The sequence below is a fragment of the Achroia grisella genome, unplaced genomic scaffold (assembly GCF_030625045.1).
Source record: "Achroia grisella isolate CSIRO2021 unplaced genomic scaffold, CSIRO_AGI_Agris_v1 utg782, whole genome shotgun sequence".
NCBI lineage: Eukaryota > Metazoa > Arthropoda > Insecta > Lepidoptera > Pyralidae > Achroia > Achroia grisella.
Genome location: NW_026713022.1, coordinates 5,249,826 through 5,266,473, shown reverse-complemented (window position 1 = coordinate 5,266,473; position 16,648 = coordinate 5,249,826). Strand labels below are relative to the sequence as shown.

General features: G+C 34.9%; 3 protein-coding genes across 3 annotated transcripts; 1 reads left to right on the top strand and 2 right to left on the bottom strand.

Annotated features, from left to right (window-relative positions):
• Positions 1-2,433: 2,433 nt before the first annotated feature.
• LOC131851310 (mitochondrial tRNA methylthiotransferase CDK5RAP1) lies at positions 2,434-9,540 on the bottom strand. Its single transcript, XM_059201797.1, has 7 exons — positions 8,912-9,540; positions 7,483-7,633; positions 6,762-6,976; positions 5,240-5,370; positions 4,670-4,826; positions 3,745-3,872; positions 2,434-3,016 (listed from the first exon to the last, which is right to left on the bottom strand). The coding sequence occupies exons 1-7, from the start codon at positions 9,447-9,449 to the stop codon at positions 2,624-2,626; spliced, it is 1,713 nt and encodes a 570-aa protein (XP_059057780.1). The 5' UTR covers positions 9,450-9,540; the 3' UTR covers positions 2,434-2,623.
• Positions 9,541-9,742: 202 nt separating this feature from the next.
• On the top strand, positions 9,743-12,256 carry LOC131851312 (PEST proteolytic signal-containing nuclear protein-like). The gene is made up of 4 exons (XM_059201799.1): positions 9,743-9,907; positions 10,036-10,221; positions 10,779-11,043; positions 11,918-12,256. Exons 1-4 carry the CDS (start codon positions 9,877-9,879, stop codon positions 12,081-12,083), a joined length of 648 nt encoding a protein of 215 aa, XP_059057782.1. The 5' UTR covers positions 9,743-9,876; the 3' UTR covers positions 12,084-12,256.
• Positions 12,257-14,817: 2,561 nt separating this feature from the next.
• LOC131851252 (small ribosomal subunit protein eS26) lies at positions 14,818-16,595 on the bottom strand. Its single transcript, XM_059201719.1, has 3 exons — positions 16,488-16,595; positions 16,119-16,296; positions 14,818-15,011 (listed from the first exon to the last, which is right to left on the bottom strand). The coding sequence occupies exons 1-3, from the start codon at positions 16,488-16,490 to the stop codon at positions 14,845-14,847; spliced, it is 348 nt and encodes a 115-aa protein (XP_059057702.1). The 5' UTR covers positions 16,491-16,595; the 3' UTR covers positions 14,818-14,844.
• Positions 16,596-16,648: the final 53 nt, after the last annotated feature.

Sequence of the window (16,648 nt, the reverse complement as noted above, 5' to 3'; positions counted from 1 at the left end):
CTCACCATAATTTAGTTCAATACATGCCCATTCAATAACACACATTATTAAGAGATAATACTCATATTTGTTACTCATAAATTACATACCCACTCAATAACACATTGTTAAGAGATATTACTCATATTTGTTGCTCATAAATATATTTATGCAATAGTTGATAAATTATTACTTTTTGTAATATATTAATATATTTGTATACTTGTAATAATAAATTTAGCATGTATATTCTATATAATATACGGCTCTGTGCTCTTTTTAGAACATTGTAATTAATTTAACTTTCAAAGATTTGATGATCTTTTTAATTTGACCTTTGACCTAAATTAAAAATAAATCCAACTAAAATAAATATTTCGGACATCCAAACTCACACTACCTCTTTGTAACATTAGTAAAAATATAGATATATATATATTTATTTCCCAACTTTCTGAATAACTAACTTTTTTTTGTCAATAAAGAAAGTGCACAGGAATTGATCAATCTGGTTTAGTAATTTTCAATAGGCACCATTAAATATACGAAGTAATAAAATAAAGTACAAATTTTGACTAGAAATATTGATGCCATGTATCATAATTATATAATAATTAGATATAATATATTAAAAAAAATAAGTTTCTATTATAATAATTGTAAAAATGTACGAGAATTTAAGGCGCGTATACACTTAGCAAGGCGTTCATTACACCAGCAGTATATTTGCTTAAATATGAACTTTTACCATTCCATGGATTCACTGTGCGGTTTCCGGGTCCATGTGGCAGAAAAGGAAACTCCAAGCAGTTCCCGGGACTTGTAATCCGGGTGTAAGTTTAAATGGCCCTCTTACCAACATACGTCATCACTCACCTTCACCGCGTGTTTCTCTTCCTGCCCAGATAAATCTGGTAGGACATTGCTAATGCATCGTTCTAAATAGTGCGAAGTAAGATATTGCGTTTTTTATACAATGCTGGCCAGACCTTCTCCCACACCAATCTGTCCTAACCATGATTAATTCCTGATGAATTCGGCATGCTGCGGGAACTGAGTTGACTTCACATTCATCCTATCATCCTTCACTGCCAGCTATTGCAACTGGCTAATCAGAAATGTATTTTTTTTATTCTAAATTTGTATTTGAATTTATAGTTCTTTAATTTTACATTCTTGTTTTGATACATTATTCTGAAGTGAATACTTTCTGTCGGCGCACAACACTAGCAATCAGCTCGCTGTCGCCCCAATCCGTTTGAGATTGGCTCGCCCACACTTCGTAGATATCTTCATGATCCAAGCAGTAGGATAATATTATAAAATGATACATTCTCAAAACACGTAAATACCTGTGATTGGATTTTATGGAGTTTTACCCTTTTCGACGTCCACTACGTATGACGTGCGCATACAATTTGATGTCGGCGCACAACACTAGCAATCGGCTCGCTGTCAACCTCAACCGGATTGGGCCGACAGCGAGCCGATTGCTAGTGTTGTGCGCCGATACTTTCTGAATATTTTACCTAGTCTTTTTCGTTTTATCTATACACCAATAAATTAAAACAACAGCACCAGCGTATACCAATTGACCAGGCGGTGGAACAATTCCATATTCATCTATTAAAAACGATCTTACGTTCTCTAGTATTCAATATATAATAAAAAAATCACTATTTTCGTATATGCTCCTTGCGACGCCTCGTCAAATGTATACGGGCCTTTAAATTTGAATTATTATTATTATTTTTATGTTCAAATTTTTGCATTGTATGTAAAATATTGTTTTACATGTATGTGCCGATAGTTTTATACTGATTGCCTTGATTAAACGCACTTTAAGTGTCACGACTAAATGTTTTGTTTTATTTAGAAACCCTAAAATATCTAAGCAGTTAGTCTATATCTATAGAAGTTATAAAGAGAGAGAGAGAGAAACACGTCTCTTCTCTCATTATAAGGGAGAGAGACACGTCTCTCTCTCTCTCCCTTATAATTTTGCTCTGTAGTATAATTAATTAATAAGGGAGTAATTTAATTAGAGTAGATGTTGTTACGAGGAAAGTAACAAAGTAACTCAGCAACTAGTGCACCTTCTTGAGAAATTATTTCTCTGTGTGTGTTACTAATATTATAAACGCGAAAGATTGTGATTATGTATGGAAGGATGTTTATTACTCTATCACGCAATAACTACTCAATGGATTTTGATGAAACTACAGTATATGCTTATACATCTGAATAACACATAGGCTATAAAAATGTGATGCAGACAATATATATATGTATGTTATGGCTATATATTATATATAACTCACAAAGTTATGAGCAGTAGGGCGTAGCTGGGGCGGGTCAATGGGTTTTATATTGCTTCCAAATAAAATATCTATAGAAAATTAACATTAAAAATCAATTTATTAACAATAATACATAATTTACATATATCTTACTATTTAATTATATTTACAAACTATTCTATATATTAAAAATCTTCAGTAGTGGGGGGGCTATGAATGTGACACACTAAAAACTGCAAGTATATCAAGTGCTACATTCCCCACAACATCGACAATACAAAATCTATCTGAGTACCCCATCTGAAATTACAGTCGTGAGCATATTTATAAGATTTAACTTTTTTTTACAAACTAACAGCATACCTCTCCCCCCAACTTTTGTCTCTATAAAAATCTCTAATACTCGTATGATACAAAGGGACGCCATTTAACAACGAACTTTTCGCGCCAACAATTCTGACAGCTACAAAATCGCCCGGAGTTACAGCCCTTTTGCCGCCATCTTGGCTCAAAATGTCAGTTTGATCGAACAAAACTTTGATGTACAATTCATTTCTGCCTAATATTTGTCCAGTTTTCTGTACAATACTCTCGACTAACACTAAATGCGTGTGCCCTATCTCGGCTTCGTTCAGCAATTGACTTTTTCTTCTGTATAAATCGACCATACGGTTGTGTCGTTCTTTTTTCACTTGTTCCGGCACGTCATCTTTGTACCTTCGATACGCTGTGGTTTTCTGGAAAGCAATTCTCTACTTACTTTTTTTTAACACACTTTCCCGTAAAGTGGATGTAATTTCAATGGTTTTCTATTTTTTTTTTATCTATACATATAAATAAAATTAGTGTGTCTGTTTGTAATATTGAAATAATCGTTTTTTACTACATGCCTACGTATATAAATACGGTACATACACCAAAATAACATTTTTTACAAATTTTATCTGTCTGTCTGTTTGTTTGTTCTGGCTAATCACTGAAACGGCTGGACCTATTTTGATGGGACTTTTATTGACAGCTGATGTAATAAGGAGTAACTTTTATTTTAGAAAAATAAAGTCAAATTCCACGCGGACGAAGTCGAGGATGCAGTTAGTTACTTATAAAATTACATGCATATATAAAGCAACTCTTAAAACACGTGTGTATTATAAACACAAATGTTTATCAAATTTCGAATGACCGCGCGTTGGCAGCCAGTAGGAAGCGCATTGATTTAAAAAAGTAAAACGGCGGGAAAGCAACGTGCAAATAAGATCACACTGAGCTTCTTTGTACTGTTGCACAATACAAAAAAACTCAATGTAATTTTTGCCCAGGGTAACACTGACTTTCAGCTACAGCTTCGAGTAGGAACGAATGCGCATTAGGACTAAATGAACTAAATAACATATGAAAATTGCGTGTATGGAATATGTAGTACAAAATTAAATTGTGACAATAATACTTACTGTCTTACACTTACCTCTCTCATGCTGTATGGGAAAAGGAAGGCCACGTTATAGTCGACCAGCTGCATCAAAGACATTGTTTCCTGGAATTCCTCTTCAGTTTCACCACAGAATCCACAGATCATGTCGGTAGAGAGTCCCACTATAAATAATAATCATAATAATAACCATGGACAATTTAAACAACGCCATCTAGTTGAAAACTAAGCAGAGCTTGTGTTATCGGTGTAACGAGACAACTGACAGATATACTTATATACATTTTTGTAAATAACCCTGAACAATTAACACAACGCCATCTAGTCCCATGGTTAGCAGAGCTTGTGTTATGGGTACTAGACATCTGATTTAAAAACTTAGTTATTTTTTTAAATACATACATAGAAAACACAGCGACGGGGGGGTAGGAGTTGTTATAATGTAATCATGATAACCCCATTGCTAAACAATGTACCATCTCAGGTCCAAACCACGCGGTTCCCCCTGTAACGAAACCGTCATGACAAATTTTTGTAGCTTGTCACGATAACCTAAACAACCTGACTTCAAGCTCATCTTATCATCTTCCATTGGTGCCCCGCCAGCGTAAACCGTTAGCGCAGGCGGGAGCACCATTCCATTATCATCAAAAAAAAAACACACAGCGACGCAAACAATGAAATTCAAGAACACAAATGTTCGTACTATGCGAGGATTTGAACCCGCGATCATTGGAAGTAAGGCGGTGTGCAAACCATTGTGTAAACCTTTAGATCACTGCGGCCGTCGACTAACTCTCGTCGAATAATTGAACACATATAGCACCATCTAGTCCTAAACATATGGTGGGGCGGATTGTTAGAATAATTGCCAACATTGCCGTTCGAGTTAACAATGTAACTCGAACGGCTGACAATCTTCCATACAACGAAGCTGATATTCAACAAGTATGAACTGTACCTCCAGGTATAGCCGCCTTGACATGTCCAACGAGGTCCAGATAGGCCTCCCGCGAGTACCCGCGCCGCATGCGCTCCAGTACTGCGCTGGAGCCCGACTGGGCCGGCAGGTGTACCATCTTACAGATATTATCCCGTTCCGATATCACTTGCAGCACCTGATCAACCATTTGCGCTTTGTTATTGCATTAGACCAGTGGATTCTCAACCACTATGCTACACTCTGTCTGCCAAAAAATTCTAAGTGTGCCAAATTATTAACAAATATTCATTCTTCAAATAAACTATTTAAAAAAATATGTATATGACTATTGAAGTTTATTTGATTTATTAATATATCAAACTTTTGAATAATCATATTATTTTTATTCGGAAAGCAGACTCATCATTTGAAGAAAGAGAGGAACTTGAGTATGTAGAATTTTGTAAATACAAACTGCCAAATAGCAAAATTGACAAACGTCTATAAATATAATAACTACTTGAGTAACAAAATCAAAAGATGTAGTTATCAGAGCAGACCAGTCCTTACAAGAAGTTAGGATATGAAGATACACCAAAAATAGCTCACCTCATCAGGAAAGTCTTTCGGGTGAGCCGCAGTGAATCGAATCCTCATTTCTGGATCCACAGCAGAAACTTTGTCCAACAGATCAGCAAACCTTAGACCACCTTTTTTATTTTTGTACACGGTCTTAAAGCCTAAAAGTTAAATAAAATAGCAAAATGAGGTAAGTAAATCGACTCTCTCGATCTCTATTCTGACTATTCCCGGAATGTGACGATCCGATCCCGAGACATCGGGAATGTGATGTCATGTTCCTTTATTTTGTATCTTATGGGGAATGTCATTCCCATCATCATCATCCGTAGAAAAGATATATACAATTATTAATATGTTATTATGAATAATACGGGCTTCCGCGAATTCGATCTAAACACAGATAGACTCAAAAAATAGACTCTGTGCTGGCTTGCATTCCTTATTCCCAAGTATCCGAATATTAAACTAGCGGTGCCATCTATGCGCCAGTACAAGAAACCTTTTATCCCTCATCGATTCACAATGGCTCTACATGTCACAGGCTCTTTCAATACGCAACAGAACTTTGCGTCGAGATGCGGTAATGGCGGCAGTATTTCAATTTAAATAACAATATACTAATTTAAATAGCTAATAACAGTTTGTGCTGGGCAAGCCCTTAGGCAGTGATAAGTGTAGTTAAGCTTTGGAAGACAAGCTTCTGCATCAGTTCCAGTGAAATCAAGCCTTCAAGAGATCGCCCCAGCCACCAACTGTGAGTCTTTCCTTATTTCTACCTTATGCAAGCTAGCCATTGTACGCATCCCTACTTAACCTCATCTCAAAACTGAGCTATCTTCTTTTTACCCCCTCCTGGTTGGGTTCCAGGTTTTAAATGGAGGCAATCCTTTCCAGGCCCGACCAGACTCCATCTCTAATACTTATAATGAATTACGATACGACTAGAATTTCCTGCCAATCAAATTAGCTCTGAGACAACAGTAGTCAAAATACCGAAGTACAATAAAAAATATTTCAACCAAAAAATAAAATTTGCCGTTAATGCTCTTACCTATCCATATTACATACTTTATCTCTAACAGCACAGATCTTTTTTATATACACCCGCCTGCGCTAACGGTCTACGCTGGCGGGGCATCGTGGTAAATTCACAATGAATTTATCACAATGGTTTCTACGGGAAACCACTTGGTGATCAACCTAACTTGGTACATTTCTATGAATGGGGTTATTAGTGCATATTACTAAAAGTCTCCTTCCCTCATCATATTACATTTCATCATCATCTGCAGCCCACAGGAGGATATAGGCCTCTTCAAAGGCACGCCACTGGCCATGATCTTCAGCCCTTCTCTTTCAGTTATTACCTGCAACCGTACGTATATCGTCACTCCACTTAGCTGCGGAATGTACGCTACGTTTGCGAATTCGCGATGTCCACTCTAGAACACGTCTACAGCGAGCATAAGTTCTGCGACAGATATGATCTGCCCACCTCCACTTCAACTTGCAAATACGAAAAGCTATATCAGTGACATATTATATTTACCTTTCGCCATATGTGTATCTAATTTTTCACTCTGACCAGACAAATCTCTATAACTGTTCACGTTCTGGCCCAACAGTGTAACTTCCTTCACGCCCTGATCAGAGAGATGACGCACCTCATCCACTATGGAGGCAATCGGTCGAGAACGCTCCCTGCCTCGTGTGAATGGCACGATGCAGTATGTACACATGTTGTCACAGCCTCGCATTATTGAGCTGTAATATATTTTAAAAAAATAAGAAGTTACAGAATAAAGGATCAGTAGTAAACAGTTGCATGTGGAAACCTGATCATTTTTATAAAACTATATAAATTTCATGAAGCATTTGATTTTTGAAATATTTCTTCATTTTAAGCTCTAATTAGCTTAAAATAAAGAAATATTTCACAGCTACAAGTCGAAACGTGATCAATTTTATGAAACTATATAAATTTCACCACAGATAATATAATATTTCACCAAGAATTAGAGTGTATATGTATAAAATGTCAAATTATACTGAATGTGTTTTCATTACATATTTTAAAATTTTACTTACTGTTTCATTAACAATTTTCTAGTGATTTCTTCGTAAAACCTATTAATGAAGTTTCTTTAGTTAACAATTCAATTACATGAGGGGGCACGATGAGTTTTAGAAAGGCTTTGGTGGGACATGGCAAAAAGATTGGGAAACAGTGCCATAAATGTTTTAGTTGTAAGGATATTCATATGACTTACATGAAAGCAGAAACACTGTCTTGGTTTAACCGGACGGGAACAACATCAGCATATGTCTCATCAAGGGAGAGGAGTACATTTACAGCTGTCTGACCACTGTCAGTCAATGCCAGGAGACGAGGCAAATCTCGGTAACTGTCTGGACCTGCCACTGTAGATATAATATAATTATAAATTATATACATACATTACTCTTAGACAGCCACAGTGGTCTAATGGTTTAGCACACCTCTTTACTTCCGCTGGTTGCGGGTTCGATTTCTCGCATGGTGCACACATTTCAAACAGCGCCATTGAGGAAAAAAATATTTGTTAGATCCATCTGTATTCTATAACTATGACGATTTGTATTCATGAGTATGACTGTTTGTATCAGTCTGGGTGTTTTCTATGTATATTACGTATATATTTAGAAAAAAAATATCTATGTATTTACATCAGTTGTCCAGTACCCAGAAGACAAGCTCTGCTTACCTTGGGGCTAGAGGGCTCTGTATTAATTATCCAGGGCTTTTCATTTATTATTTTTTAATGTTCTACATATTGTAATTTTTTTGTAATAACTATTGTTGATAGAGCTCCATTACATAGATAACCTATGTGGGAATGAAAGCTAAACTGAAGTTGGAGTGGGCCAGTCATACACTTTGGAGAAGGGCTCAGATGTCATAATGGGCCTAAAGCTCTCGATAGAAAGCAGTGGAGGTACAAGGAGCAGGTCTTTGCACAGCAGTGACATAAATTAGATTAAAAAAACATGATATGATATTTCTTACAGTATTTAATCTTTAGAATTATTTCTTTTATTTAATTAATAATAATATTAATAAACAATACTGTTCTTAAGGCTGCTTTTAGTTTACCTTGGGGAATTTCATATTGAAATTAGAATGAAACAACAATATCTCCCTATGATTGTATTGTGATAACTAAATTGAAATGTACTTAAACATAGTTTTTTTTTTATGGATGATAATGGAATGGTGCACCCGCCTGCTAACGGTTTACGCTGGCGGGGCACCAGCGGAAGATGATAAGATGAGCATTAGGTCAGGTCAGTTAGCCCATTGTGACAAATTTACTAAGAATTTATCACGATGGTTACCAGGGGGAACCGCGTGGAGGTCAACCTGACATGGTACATTACTAGCAATGGGATTATCAATCCACATTACTAACAATCCCTTTCCCCCACTTAAACATAGTTACCCAGCAGATACATATATAACTATAGCTATGTTTCCATACAGACTTACAAAATACAATATAAGTTAAGTTTATGGCAGGGCTAGCTCGAGCTGTCTATTAATAGATACCAGATGGACGCTGCTCTGTGACCAGGAAACTAGCGATAGTAGGCTGACAACTGAATGGTGCGTTTCGGGAGATTGCTATCCACAAGTTACAAATACTTAGCTTACCAACTTACCAACATCAACTGCCTTCTCTTTCTCTATAAGTTTTTCCTTGAGACGCTCCGCCATACATCCCAGTAAACCAATTTTTACTGGTCTATTCTTATACTTGGAGAGCGCTCGACGCCGTTTAAATCCCCTTAAGTGATCCAGACGGTGCCAGATTTTGGTCTCGGCTCCTTCCCTGATAGCGCACGTCATAACAAGAAATATATCCGCCTCCTCTTCTATTTTAGTTCTTTCAAATCCCTCCTTTTTCAAAATAGACCACACAATATCAGTATCATTCAAATTCATTTGACATCCATATACATCGAAGAAAACCTTTCTTTTTAAATTATCTTGAATACTATCAGGCAAGTAAGGTATGTTAGGACGTTCTGTGAGGATAGGTTCTGACGATCCAGTGATGAATTCGCTCAAATTCGGCCCATGTTTTAATTTATCCTTCATAAAATTTATTCTGGATGAATCGGAATAACATCGACAGTTTTTAAGATTAATCTTATTTAATTGCCTAATCAAGCGGCTTGAGCATCTTAAAGACATCATAACACAGATTTCTCGCCTTTAATTTCCTATTAATGTAACTTATTTGTAATTTTTAAATAATAACATATAATAATAACCTAAAAGTAATAAATAAAAACCACAAATAACCACTTCTAGTAAGTCAGTCATTTCGCTGACTGACAGATATGTCAGTAATACCAAAGCCCGCTTTTCTCTATGCTTAATTGTTCTTGCATGAGTGACGAATGACTGAGTCAATATAATATTTTGCAATTTAACATCTGTTGAAATAATTTTATCTATCTGTGGACGCATCTTTAAAGCAAACATAGATAATAGAGTAAATTTTATGGAATATTTCATTTCCCTTAAATCGCAATACTAAAGAAAAACCCTATTTTATTTAGAAATAAGTATTCCGAGTTGCATACATTTTAATGAGAACAATCAAGCAAATAGCTAAACAATGAGCAGTCGTTATCACGACTACAACAAAGGTATTCAAATGGCATGGAATATTTTAAACACAATAATTTAATAATCTAAGTTTTGTTGCAAAATTTTTAATATTTTGCTCATTTATATATATTTTTATTTATCTTTGCCAGTGTTTTCGCATTGGCAGGGTCGTCTCGATCCACGCGTGATGATTCTAGGGCGTACGGCAGCGAGGAACGGTGGGAAGGTCGAGGGAAGAGGAGATCGCGCTCACGTTCCCGATCACCTAGAAGGAAGTACTCGCCACCGTCCAGGAGCGGTAGATATTCATCAGAACAATCCAGAAGCTATGAGAAATCACCACATTACGAAGGTATCGTTAATTTTTATATTATCATATTCAAAATATTTTGATTTTACATAGCAAATATGTGTTACGTATTTGCAATTGTCAAATGGTTTATATAAAACCTCGAGACTTACCTATCCACATATAACAGATATTACTAATTGTAGATAACTGAAAACAAAAATGAATTGTAACTTTAAATTTAGAGCCCTCTCAAATCAAATCAAAATATCTTTATTCATGTAGGTTTATTACACTCTTATGATAAGTTATAAACTACTGTCAATTCGGAATGCATTCAAGCTAAGAACTATCTAACTAGCTAACTGATAAGGAATTGAGCTCTTTTCATATGAGCCTCTATATAGTTTTAATGCATTGGAATGGTAAACAGTACTTTGAAAAGTCTATCATTTTTTTTTCTTATTATGTGCCCCCCCTCAGGTAAAAGTCTCCTCCATCTTCCGCCAACCTTCTATATCTATGGCAGTTGGCTATGTTTTTTACTATCACTACCAAGATGACAGCTACCCTACATAAATGGTAATTATTAGTTTGCATATTTCTCAATCTTTTTGTAGACAAACAAAGCGTGGAAAGCAAATATGATTGGGAAAACTCTGATGAGGAAGTGCCAGCTCCGCCACCACCTCCGCGCATCTCCAAAATATCCATTGGTTTCACTAAACCCAAAGCTCCAATTAAGATGAACCTTACCAAACCGACTAAACCAATTGCTGGGCCTGCGAAGCCGAAAATAGCATCTGTGTTCAACGATGATGATGATGATGAGGAACCTGAAGAGATGCCCGCTGAAGCCAGGATGAGGATGAGAAATATTGGCCGGTAAGTTTTATTATATATATTAAGACAGCAATATTGTGTACACTCTGTGAAGATAGAGTAAGTGAGAAGATGTAATAATAAATAAATAACCCTGGACAAATAATCTTGACTTACTTGACATTTATCATTATATTTGGCCTAAATTGCAGCATATATTTTTAAATTATAACCTATGTGTTGTTCTGATGTATAAGCAAAAAAATGTGACTATTCAAAAGTGCTTATATTAAGTTTATTTAAATAAAGATTATTGCTATTTCTATTAAGCTATATTAATCTAAAGTTTCATCAAAATCCGTTCTGTAGTTATTGCTTGAAATGATAACTTAAATCTATCCATACTCACAAACTTTCATAATATTCGTGAGATGTAACATTTTATTAAATTAAATTCAAATTCAAAATATCTTTATTCATGTAGGTCTATTACAGACTCTTATGCTATGTCAAATCTACTGTCAGTTCGGAATGATTTCGAGATGAGAAGAACTGACAAGAAACTCAGCTTGTATTTTTTTTTATATGTTGTACATATTTACAATAATACAATTTCATTTAAATTCAAATTTGGGAGAATAGAATGACCACCAGCATATGCTATTGAAAAAAAAAAAACAAAAAATCTGATCAGTGATCGCAACCTGAACAAATTATGTAAAATTTGTATAGCTCCAAAATTAAAGTCAACAGTTGTAATACTAAACTTATGTAATTTTCTATATTAAAAGCAAAGAAATTTCTTTTCTTTTAATTGCAGAATAAAAGCTAGAAAAAAAATTAAAACAACTTTATATTTATAGTTGAATATTTTAATCTATTTTTATATATACAAGATTTTCTTTCTACTACTAATTAAACAAATTGTTTATTACAGTGAAACACCTACTTCGGCTGGACCAAACTCCTTCGGTAAAACTAAACAGGGCTTCTGTGATGCCAAGAAAGTGTTTGAGAAGAATCTAAAGCAAGCACTGGAGACTGCAGAGAAACCGGGTGCTCCGAAGTTCCCACAAACCATATACAAAATCAAGGGTCCTTGATAGTTCGTTAACATGTACTGCAGCTTAACTGAAATGTTTAGGAAAAGAAATTCCAACTATTAAATCTAATGTAGTATATTTTAATAATATTAACTCCACTTTCAAACATTTGCCATATAAATTATCTTTGATAGTTCTTACTCTTGTGTAACAACATTTGTGCTTTAATATTTTGAATCAATAGTTTTACTAGTACAAGACCAGGCAGGACCTGGACACTGAGGCTGTCGTCACAAAACATGTAACACATTACAGAACCTTCTCACGCAGTCTAGAGACTGATGAGAAGGAATATACTAAGTGGCATAGATAGGTAATCAAGGGCCCTGGGGCAAATCAAAAAAAGAGGTACCTGTAATGTAGAGGCCCACTGCTCAGCAGTGGGGCTCTACATTACAGGTAGGCCCTTAGGTAGCTACGCCACTGAATATACTATAGAAAGGCAGAAGTGGTGCTGACCTCTTCACCTACAAATCATGCAGCACTCAATACATCTGCTTATAGCCTTGTGACTGATCGCCGATTAAAATAGAGAAAAAAAACTTTACACAGCAGGTCAACAAGTGTGACACTGTACGACAAGGTATTATGAGTCGTAAGTTTCGTTATGTCACATTTCCAAATTTTACATTTTATTACAGATTTTAAATGGAAATGAATCATTACAAAATTGTATCTTTATTTTAGTATGTGACATAGCATTAGAGACGTCGTACATATGTACACTAGCTAATGGTGTGACAATTACAACTCCTCTCTTGTCAATAATCACACGTAGTGAAGATATTTCTAAATAGTTCTGTTTGTATATCTATAAATAAAAGCAATAATACTACGCTTTGCGACGTGGTTGCGTAAAGTTGCTAAAAACGATTTAAAACTATTATGATTTTAAACCGCTTCACGAGGTGTGGGATCCTTAAAAAGGGCAATCACATGATTGCACGGCCCCTTTGCCAATTGCAGCAAAATCCAAATCACAATATGTGTATCAATCACTTGCGACATATTCCTACACCTTTGGGACAAACGATCGACGAAATGACTACACACTCTTTAAAACTTACACAAACCAGTCTAATGTATCTATCCGGCTTGATGAATTTTACCAAGCATATGCAAGCAACATTACATAACCAGGTCGCTGTCTAAATAAGCCAATTATTTCACAGTTTAGGACAATTTTTTATATGTTATATTATTAGACACGCGCACAACACGTCCGTACCGTTCGCGGGCTGCTCGTATAATGCCTTTTTTGTCAGAGACGCTGTTCATAAGCCGCCATCTTGTGCCCCACTACTCGAAAACTGATAACAGTATTTAGTTATAATCTGTTTTAAGATATACCAGTTCTCAATTTAATATTACCAATCAATGGAATTGAATAATAAATTCTTATAGATTTGGACATATAATTCTTTCTTTACAAAAACTGTTTAATATTGTGAACTGTGTTCTATATAGTTGTTATATTCATTCAATATAATTATTGTAATTGCATTCTTTTGTTTTATTTGAAAATTGCCAAGTTTCGCAGTTTCCGATGTATAAGATATCGCAAGCAGCTCCTCACTTCATTGTTTTACTCTGGGCATTACATCCAGGATCCCGCCAACAAAGGGACCCAAATTATAATGCAGGTCTTTTATTCCCTGAAATCACCGACTGAAACGCGATAAAATTATTATAAGTCGCTTAAAAAAATAATCGTAACGATCAGTCTAAGGGGGGAAGGGAATTGTTAGTGCAATGGAATCACTAAATCACATATTTAGTGAACCCATTGCTAGCTGTGCACCATGTCAGGTTGATACGGTAAATGATAAACATCCAACGAATAAACGTATTTTTTAATACATTACCATGGTGCTGGTGGGGTACCAATCATAGACTATTAGATAAGGATGAAGGATCAGTTAGGTCATCGCTAGTGATTCACAAGAAATGAGAAAATAATGTCAGGTTGAACTCCAAGCGGTTCCTTCTGGAAACCATCGTGATAAATTCTTGGTGAATTTGTCACGACGGACCAACTTACCTGACTTCATGCTCATCATCCACTGGTGCACCATTCCCATAAAATTCATAAAAAAAAGATAGTAAGAATGGATAAATCGGGATTGTTATTAATAGGGATAAGTCAGTACAACCTATTGTTAAGAATATACGCAACAGGTTGACCTGCATGTAGGATCTATCAAGTAGCTATTACTTTGTCCATTTATAACAAAAAATTAAAGATTTGAATTCAAAAATTTCCGTTCAGATTATATATGTTTATCGCTATACTAGTAATGACTAGATCTGGTGAAACGACTTGTACTTGTATTAAAAAAAACACTTCATCCTATGTGTATTATTTCATTTATTCGTAAGAGGCATTTAGTCCCAAACTAAGCAGTTTGTTATGGGATCAATAGTGGTCATTGAGCTACTGACATAAATACTTTGCTATAAATGCTTTTTTTGTAAATAAATACACACATTTATAAATAAATATATGTAGAAGACACCTATACGAATGGGAACAATCATACTCATCAATACAAATGTTTGTATTTAAACAAGGAATTGAACTCACAACCACTGGAAGTAATGCAATGTATTAAATTAGGTAGTAGATAGGTAGGTCTGTGAAGATTTCATAGTATTTCCTTCACCCATTTTTAAATGTGTAACATTATTAAATAGGTAATAATTATAAGAATTTTGTTAAATAAAAGTCAAACAGTTGGATTTTTAAATTTTATTTTAAAATTTACTTCCTTTGCACATTCTGGGGACGAGCCATGTCCCTCGGGAATGTGCTCTTGGGTGGCGTCCGGATGCGTCTGTCCTTCTTGGACCTGTTACGGACAACCTTGCTGTGGATAGCGCATGACACGCAGTAGTGAAGCTTAGCATATAACTTGGGCAGCTGGAATGCTGTAAAAAGAACAAAAGATGGATTTTAACATTTTTTTTTAAATCAATGTTTATTGAATACTATAAATAAACCAAAGATTAATTTTAACTTTTTTTTAATTATAGAACAGACTACTGTTTAAAAAACTACTTGTTAGAAAACTGTTTATTCAAATTTAATCTTCTTTGAGTATTTTTTTTAGTCTACTGCCACATTCAAATTTATGTACTGCAAAGTTTTTTTAATGGATGATAATGCAATAGTGCATCAACCTGTGCTAACAGTATATATTAGAAGTGCATCAGTGAAAGAGAATCCCTCCAACCCTCTAATATTTCTATTAGTAATGTGGCTCCATTGATAGAGATACATCTATGTGATCCCTCCTGGAAACCATACCCAATTCCAAATGAATTGGCCACAACATCTGCCCTGACTTCAGGCTCATCCTATGATGCGCTATTGGTGGCCTACCAATGTAAACCATCATCGCAGGCGCCCCCATACCATTGTCGTCCATTATGAAGAAAACATTAAAAAGTAAATTCAATTGTTACAATATTTAGTGTATAACCAAATTATTGCAATTACAAAATTCTTTTTATTTCTAGTGTATTATAAAAATAATTTAGATTACTTTATTATAACATTTGTTTAACTTAAAAAAAGTAACAAAAATATAGTACCTATAAATAACAATAGATTATCAGTCATCTATCTTTTGAACAAATTCAATCATATTTGGTTTAATGGGAATAAAAAATTCTATAAACTAACATTTAAGCACTTTTGAATAATTTCACTTTTTTTAATCTACATTTCATTCGGAAAGCTGTTTCATCACTAGAAAAATTATAGTTGAATAATTGTTGTAACTTTGCGTTTTTAAGTAGGATATGTAGTGGAATACAAACAACCAAATAACGTTAATAGCAACAGTGTAATAAATAATATCACGATTGCTATTAAAATTATTATGATACATGTATTAATTACTGGGTAATAATAAAATTGTAATTGGCATTCTCTTTGGTGTACTTTTTCGACTAACTCTTTATACTACAAAAAAAGAATATTTTGATTCCAATTATGAATTATACGTCAGATAGGCTACCTAGAAAACTTACAGGCATACACGGAAGCTTCGTTTATGTCTCTGACTGCGGCCGCTTCTACAATATTACGAATAACGAATTTCTTGATAGCCTTATCCTTTGGCACGCACCGAGCGCAGTTTGTGCATCTCACGGCTTTAACGTGGCCACGGCCATGCTTGGCACGTCCTCCATTGCGGCGTTTGCGAGTCTGAAAAAGAACAGAATTCGGCATTCAGGCCACATGTTCCAAAAATTCATGTCATAAAAATGTGGCCTGTGCGACCCAACTTCCAATAAATTTATTAAAACACTGCCAAGATCATTGCGATTATAACTTTGGAAGAAATTAAGATACGTTTTCACTTTAAATTAGCGTTTCAATTAAAAAAGATTACGCACCATGTTTCTAACCTCCGATTCAGTAAACGAAGAACGACGGAAAAGAATTTATTAGCATAGACAATCTATGACAGAAAAGGTAACTTCCGTCTACGGCTGTCATAAACAATAAAATGTTGCCAACAGTAAATAAAAAATATTAAGTTTGTTTTCTATTTGTC